The 8,402-nt window shown below is 31.5% G+C and overlaps 1 protein-coding gene across 1 annotated transcript; it reads right to left on the bottom strand.

Annotated features, from left to right (window-relative positions):
• Nucleotides 1-4,681: 4,681 nt before the first annotated feature.
• LOC133317446 (calcium uniporter protein 4, mitochondrial-like) lies at nt 4,682-7,470 on the bottom strand. The gene is made up of 2 exons (XM_061519313.1): nt 6,788-7,470; nt 4,682-5,467 (listed from the first exon to the last, which is right to left on the bottom strand). Exons 1-2 carry the CDS (start codon nt 7,391-7,393, stop codon nt 4,976-4,978), a joined length of 1,098 nt encoding a protein of 365 aa, XP_061375297.1. The 5' UTR covers nt 7,394-7,470; the 3' UTR covers nt 4,682-4,975.
• Between the last annotated feature and the right edge of the window lie 932 nt (nt 7,471-8,402).

The raw sequence follows: 8,402 nt of genomic DNA, 5'->3' as shown, positions 1-8,402 counted from the left end.
CCTTGATGATAGTATTTTGATTTTTCTAGCAAACTCAAACTTATAGCAATTTTACATTAAATTTTTTTTAATAATATCTTGGTTTACCAAATAAATTTTTTTCTTCAGCATGGTCATCCAATAAGAAGGGTCCCCTTTAAGATCAAACAATTCCATCGAATTGAGTATGATTGTATGTGTGATAGCATCTACTATACCAGGAATATCAATGAACCTTATTATTGAAATCGCTCAGGATACCCTTTTTTAGCTTCTAGAATAGAATCTATTTCTTAGTTCAACTCTTATCTTACTAACTGAAATCAAAGAATTAGTAGATCTGCCCATTCCCATCACTTTTCCATCATTTTTTCAATAATTATATTTTTTTTAATAAAAAAATTTCTCGTCTGTCAAAGATCTCGATGCATACCATGCACTAAACATTTATTCCACGCGACGCCCAAAACAAAGCATAAAAACCAAATATGCTAGGTTGCACTTTTCACATCACCTACCTTTCTCTGTCATTTAATCCATATTTTTTCACGAATAAATTTTTAGTGGAATACCTATTTCTTTATAAAAATAAAAAAAATAAAATATAGGCGAAAATAATTATAAAAAATATATAACATAAATAGATTAACTTTTTTACCATATTTAATAAATAATATACCAAATATTCAATATTCTAGTAGCACCCTAAATATTTTCTTCTTTCACCGCCCTCTCACTCCTTTTTCTTTTCCACGCGTGCATCTCCCTTCTTTCCAAATTTTAATTTGCGAAATTTTGTTCTCTTAGTGATGAAAATTACCCTTTTTAAGAGTTTAGTTAAATACAGTATAAAAATAAGTACTGCCTTTTCCATCAAAAAAATTTAAAAAAATGGTTAAAGGTGATTTGTGTTGCGTGCTTATAATCAATGTTGTTAAAATTGAGATTTTAAGTAAAATCAGGAGAGGATTAAAAAATCGTAAAACGTAAAATTGTAATGTAAAAAAATCATAAAAACGTAAAAGCGTTTGGAATATTAGTAAAATCGTTTTGATGAAAAAAAATTATAAAAACGTAAAAACGTATTGATAAATCAAAATTTTAACAACAATACTTATAATTAAAGACATTGAACAGCTGCAAAGGGCCAAAATAAGAGAATTAATTTATTCACATATCAAACAAGCATAAGCGATAAATTTATAATTAAGAACTTTATATCAAATTTCAACCCAAAATCTTTAAATATTGAGTTTTCTTTCACTTATATAAATATACTTAACCATTTCATTCCTGATGAGAGACTTTTTACCGCCTACAAATGAATTCCTAACAAAAGACTACTTAAAGCTCTGTTTTAGTATTTGTTGTCTTTTTCTTACATAATTATAAATAAAATATTTATAGTTAAATACAAATTTAAATTTAAGATCTTTTTTAAAATAAAATTAATAATTGTTATTTTAAAAAAGTAAAAATTAAGTCAATCAAGAAAATATATTTTAATTTTAATATATAAAGATAAATTATATTAGTTTTATATTTTGTATCTTAACTCTATAATATCTTCTAATTTTTTAAATAGGGAAAATTCATAAACCTCCATGTGTTTTACTCTTTTATCACTTACATCCTTATACTTTTTTTCTTATCAAGTACCCGAGTGATTTTATTCCATCCAACTCCATCTTTAACACCATTGGTAATTAAACTAAGGGTATTATAGTGCTCCTGTGATAGAAAAGATCACATCTCCTGCTGCAGTTAAACTTTTGATGTGGGGCCTATTTTTAGTAAAAAAATAAAATAAAAATATAATATACGATATTGTAGCGTGTCTCCTGGAAGGAGGTGAGTTTTGCTGCAACAGCAGAAACTCAACCCCCTTAAACTAACTTGTTTATTTTACTCTTATTTTATTTGTTAATTAATCTGATATAAAATCAACAGCAAATAAGCGAGTTTAGCTTCATTATAAAGACACGAAAGAACAATTATGTGTCTTGTCCCTTTTATAGGTTTCACAAAATGGACAGAACATAAAAAAAAAAGGTTAAACAAAGGGATTTTTCTTTTATTATTCCTAAATCAAACCCCCATTATTTGGCAAATAGCTAATGTTTGATTATTTTTCATAAAAATATTATTTACACATCACTTATATTATTTTCTTATAATTTCATACCACATTTTTAAATCTTACTCTAGAGTCAAATGATCACAAACCCTGTAGCAGGATATTGTCCGCTTTGCCCCGCGCACAAGCACCGTCGAGTTCACGGTTTTACGTTTCGGGTTTCCCCAAAAGGCCTCCTACAAGGAAAGGTATCCACACCCTTATTTAAGGCATGCTTCGTTCCGCTCTCCAGCCGATGTGGGACATTACAATATATATATATATATATATATATATATATATATATATATATTTCAACATTTTTTCTATTTTTGAATATAAAAAATATGGTGTATAGGAATCATTTCTCATAATATAATATTAATATTGAATTGTTTAGATATGAGGAGAAAGATAAAAGAGACCTTAATTTGCATACTGATGTTGGGGCCGGCGGCGGCCAATGCTCTGTGACAGTGGCGTAGCCACGTCCAAGCTAGCAGGTGCCTTGACACCTACTTGTTTTTTTTTACTTATTATATAATTAATTATAATTAACTAAGGTACAAATTATAATTTAGCACCATCTAAATAGAAAATCAAATACTCAATACAAAATAACAAGAAACCATATAAATGCAAACAAATAATAAGGAACATGTATAGTATGGTTATTTATGTGTTTTACCTTTTTTATTTTTTATCTTGTATATTTTTTTTCCTGCTTTATTTTAATTAGTTATGTTATTTATTCTTACTCCTATTATTTAAAAAAAGAAAGACTTCTAAACTTAACCACAAAAATGATTAGTTGATCTATTTCAAAATTTGGGTCAAACTAAACCAAATAAACCCATTTAAAAGTAGGAAAAATGGTTTGTCCTTTTAAAGGACACAAAGATGTATCCTTTCAGTTTTTGACACTATATTTTACAGGTACACATAGTTATAATATGAAAAATCTTTTTTTTTTCTATTTCCTCAGTCACTTCAGCTGACGTGGAGAGAGAGAAAAAATAACTTTTCATATTATAATTATGTCTTCCCGGTAAGACATAGTGTTAAAACTAAAAGGACACAATTTGTGTCCTTTAACAGGACAAACACTTAACCCTTGAAAGTAACAATCATGAAACCAAATGAATAATAGGACTATAATTATGAAATATTAAGGTCCATTGAACTATTGTGTTTTGAGTTATTGCACACACAAAGAATAGTCAAAAACCTAATTTCCAAATGTGAGAACTTTCCATCGTGCTTATTGCTCTTGCAAACAAGTGCGATGTTCTCTAACGTGAGATATTGAAAATTTAAGGAATAGAGATAATGAAAAAAGAGACGAAGGGCTGGCTCCGCCACCACTCTGTGACTGCTTTTTTTTTTTGTAGTTAATGTGATTTCCTTCATTTTGTCAAATCTAGCTATAAATTGCCTATTGTGAAATTTTTCCTCACTCCCCTTCCAACAACTATTGTTCTCGCATCTTACGTGTTTTTTTGTTTTTTTAATCATATCAAGTAGACTTTATCATCATTTTAATTTCTAGGGTCAGATTTTATTTTTGATAAACAAACACGTTCTGTGGATCTCCAAATTTTTCCAAGAATTTGCTTGAGGTAGAATTTGAACCATTGACTCAAGCAAACCCTTAGGAGCTTAGTTTCCAACTAAACTACCCTCGAGGGTTATAAACAAGTTAGTTTAATTACTAACAAATGTGGACTTTGATAGGAAAAAATCACAGGGTATTAATTGATAAAAAAAATATAAAAGTGTAAGTGATAAAAGAGTAAATTATAACGTTTATGAACTTTTCTTATAAAATATAGGAAAAAATATGTATCATTTTAAATGACACAAAATTATATCATTATAAGTGAGAAAAATAGATAGATAATGGGAGAGAGAGTAATTTTTTATTTTTTTTTTAAATGTGGATCCAACCTCTTTATAAGAGTAAAATGATATAAGGTGTGTCAATTAAAATGAAACACCTTTTTACCTATAATCTACCTGTATCTCATTTCTTTTAAATTTCTCTAGCTCTTCTTTAAAAACAGGATTAATGATTCGAGTTCAGTGAAAGTGGTATTTTTATTTTCTAGATTATAAATTAGAATTACGTTTGCACAGAACCAGTTGTTCATTGCAAAACACTCGGCCGTATGTGAAGGGATCACGTGCGGGGCGTCAACACCAAAGGAATTGAATCCCGTCTCTTAATAAATAATGTCCCAGTCACGCTTTTCTCGTGCCATCCTCATTCCAAGAGAACATACATGTCTTATATTTCTTTCTTTCTTTCTCCTTTCAATATGATTAGATAAATTTTAAAAAAATGATATGATTTTTCTAGTTTTTTTTTTAAAAAAATTACTCTTTTTATCTTATAAGAAGATATTAAAACTGGTTTTTCTCCTGTTTTTTCCACTAAAATGATCTAATTATTATAACCCTTTTAAACGTATTTTTAATTAAAAAATTAAAAAAAAACTGCTCTTAACTCTTGGTATTGGAGTTAGATGTTGCAACTTCCATTTCATCGTTCTGGGAAAAAAAGCCCCAAAGATTCACAAAATGGGATCATCCAATGGCCGAAAAGAACCACATGCAAGGCCTTTCCATTTTACGTGCTACGATGTCCAACTTTGCATGCACAAAGCAAAGCCCAACTAAGTTCATTGTAAATTTGAGAATTGGGTAATATAAGTTGATCCTACGTATCCCTTGTTGGTCTTCTCCGCATTAACTAGAAAATGGAAAGAGATCTCAAACAGTGCCGCTTTAAAATCAAAATTTTAGTTATCAACTGAGAAAGGGTGGCCTCCATGGTAATCACATAACTTTACTTAAATAGTTATATCCACACATAATTCTTCAACGATGCATGGCTCGTAGGAGTGTCTCTTCTGAATGGTGGAAGGGCGAAGAAGGTTCAGATTTTGCACTGGAATGATAACTCGGATAGCATGCCCTGTAGAGCTCGTTGTACCTATGGATGTCAAAGTTATATGTCTTCATGAGACGTTCTTGCTTGGCCTTGAATCGACGATAGAAATAGCCTTGGAAAGTGGGCTCAGTGGAGGTCCTCATAAAGAAAAGGTATGCAAGAGCAAAGTGTATGGAGGTAACAAAGAAGCATATGGGCTCCATCACATCCCAGCTCAGTTCCCAGAAAGTGAGCCTCATGAAACCAAGGGTCTGAACCATCAAAAAGCCCAGCCCACAATATAGTTCAGCTCGAACCTGGGCTTTTGCCTTATCATCAATCATCGCCTTTTGCCTCTCCATCTGCTCTAGCTCCTTCCTTCTTGGGTCGTTTGGTTTGGCTATTGATTGATCTATTAAGCTCTCCATTGTTTTTGCTACCTGTAACCCAAAGAAGAATCACAAGAACTTTTAAAAATAACTCAATGGAAAATCATAAAAGCTTAATAAATATTATTAATTGACCGGGTCTATTTCATGGCCACAGATTGGGCTATATATTCTGAATGGGTTTTATATATATCATGTTGCATGATTTTCTTAGTGTCATGTTACTCTTACATAACAAATGAGACCTGCCTTGTTTTCTTTTTCTTTTTGAGTGAGACCCACATCAAATGTATTAGAGTAACATGACACTAGAAATGTCCTACAACATAACATATATAAAACCCATATTCTGCACTGTCATGGTTCTGCCTTTTTGGGTTAAAGAATAAAGAGGCCAGGTTTCAGTGTTTCATGGATGGCCCTTCCAAAGTTGCCCCTTAGTCAATTCCAAACATTATTTTGGGCTACCCGGTCCCCAAAACAGTACACTAATTGATGTAAACGGGAATGGAAATAGTTTTTTTTACCTCAAAACAGAGTTTTCAAAATGCATGCATGACAATATAAAATTCTGTATACTTCTTTAAATTTTCTGCACATCATAAATCCATTAACCGTTAGAAAATTATAAAATATTTTGAGCCCTTCATTAAAACGTGGAGCTGCCCAAAAAAGCTGAAAAGGAAGGCCCACAAGACACAAAGGCAAGGGCTATTACCCGAATAAATTTTTAGTGCACCGTTACCTTGAATCAGTGAAACCGTGATATTATAATTATGTATTTTTAAGAATATATATTTATAATATTAAAATTATTTTTTTCACTCCACATCAATAAATAAGTTTTTGAAAAATTCCTGAAGAAAAAGAAAAGAAAATTATAACTACGTATTTCTCTAAAATACTTGATTATACCACCACATTGTACTGAATATTCGTTGCAGGGTTGCACTAAAATTTTGTTACTGTTACCCGAGGGCAATGGAATGCAGGTGTCACGTTTTTAAGGAAAGTAAAGAACACCCACCATAGCAAACAGTGAGTGAGAATCAAATACTACTAAAATTGAAAACAAGACTCATGTCATACTCCTTAAAGTACGTGACATTAATTACCTCACTTAATCATATTAGTTGCCTTGGTATTCAACCTGTCCCACCCAACCGTCTAAACTCCAAAAGGTTAAAAATTAGATACACAAAAAATTATCTGACATTTTTTTTAATACAATTAAAATATATTAAATAATAAATATTAAACTTTGTTTAAATAATTTTGTATACTATAGCTGATCTCATTAATTATCATAATTAATATAAAAAATAAATAAATAAATTTTACTATATTCATTAATGGAACTGAGCTTAATACCTGCTCTGGCCGGAGAAAGACGACGTTCCCCAAAACGATGACGTTTCCACAATCATCCAAAATCTTAGCGAACTCGACACCTTGATCATGATTCTGACAAGACTCAACGCAGATCCGCAAGAACTCAGAGTAACAAATCGAACTCTCTGGAATGTCCCTCAGCTTCGCCTTCACCTTCTCCACCTGCGATGCCCTCAGAATCTTCCTCGCATCCTTCACGGATATTCCATTACCGTACACTGAATCGCCGGTGCTCTGCGCCGGCACCGGAGTGAGATTAACGTCGCCTAATTTGAGACGATCTCCGACGCCGGCGATATTGTTGATGCCTTTGAGCTTCTCCCTGAGCTTCTCTCCGACGGGAATCGACAGGAATTCCGGGAGCCTCGTGTGGCCGGAGTGGTACACGGCTCTCCGGAGGAAAAACCGCCGGAAAAAGCCTTTGTCTGCGGAATCCGGCGAGGCGAGGTACTCGCGGTGGTTCGGAGAAAATCTGGCTTGTTGGAGAGGCGGAGACGACACAATTCTGTGTTCTAATGTTGTAGACGGCATCGTCGTTTTGGAACCATTGAATAAACGCTTCGTAAAGAGTTTCCGAAGCGCCATTGAAGATGTATAAGTTTTTTTTTTTTCTCTCTTCTTAGAGAGATATATATAAACGAAATGAGTCCAATAACTGAGGACCGAAGGTTTTTCAAGACTCTTGAGATTTGAAGGAAGTTGTCGTCACATATATATACTGGTCCAAAGTTTGAGGAAGAATTTTGCATTTTTTTTCTTCTTATGTTCAATTAAGTTTGGTCATTTATACTAGGGAAATATTATTATTCTTTCACCTAATATATTCCCCTTATGTTTTTTCACTTCGATTTTCGTACTATATATTTTTTTTTCTTTTTTCTTATAATGATGAGACTCACCTATTTTCTGTTTGTAACATAAAATAACTATGTTATATAAAAAAAACTAATAAAACCGGCCTGCTAAGAGTAAAAAATGACCCGTTTTATTACGCCACTAGCACAAAGGAGAACCTGATGATGTCATAAGATTTTATTCTTTATTTTTTTTTTCTTCCTACCCTTACCTTCTCGACAGCACAAGAATTATGACAACTGATAATAAATTTGGCAATTTGCCAAAAAGTAAATTTGTTTGCCTAATAGGTGCTGCAATTACCATAATTAATTAAAAAATAATATGTAATTTAATATATTAAAACTTAATTAAAAAATGGCAACTTCTGCTTACTATTTTTTTTTTCTTACAGATGTTTCATATCGTGACTCAACCACCTTATGCCAGCTGTGAGATTTATTATTTATAGAAAGGAAAGATAAATTTTAATTATGAGATAAAATTTTACGAAGATATAAAGTTTTTTTAATATTAAATATGATTAGATAATTTTTAATACTTAAAGTATCATCGGACTTAAAAACTTTTAAACGCATGAATTTGACAATTGTAAGGCTTACGTCCTTTAATGGTTGTTGTTACTTGTTAGTTTTATGTGGGGAAAAAAAAATCTGAAGACAGATTTTAAAAATAGTTCTTTAAAAATAATTATCTTATAAAATTGGAACAAGTGGCCAAGTGCACTTAAATATGAAAT

The sequence above is a fragment of the Gastrolobium bilobum genome, unplaced genomic scaffold, assembly GCF_033153095.1.
Source record: "Gastrolobium bilobum isolate Gb01-03AN ecotype WA unplaced genomic scaffold, APGP_CSIRO_Gbil_v1 utg35953, whole genome shotgun sequence".
Taxonomy (NCBI): domain Eukaryota; kingdom Viridiplantae; phylum Streptophyta; class Magnoliopsida; order Fabales; family Fabaceae; genus Gastrolobium; species Gastrolobium bilobum.
The sequence above is the reverse complement of the archived record's forward strand: the minus strand, read 5'-3'. Positions and strand labels throughout refer to the sequence as shown.

Bases quoted from the DNA above. Each gene is read 5' to 3' on its own strand.
- LOC133317446 (XM_061519313.1), bottom strand. From the start codon at position 7,393: ATGGCGCTTCGGAAACTCTTTACGAAGCGTTTATTCAATGGTTCCAAA. The intron at 5,468-6,787 runs GTATTAAGCTCA...TTTGGGTTACAG, and splicing joins TCTTTCTCCGGCCAGAGCAG to GTAGCAAAAACAATGGAGAG.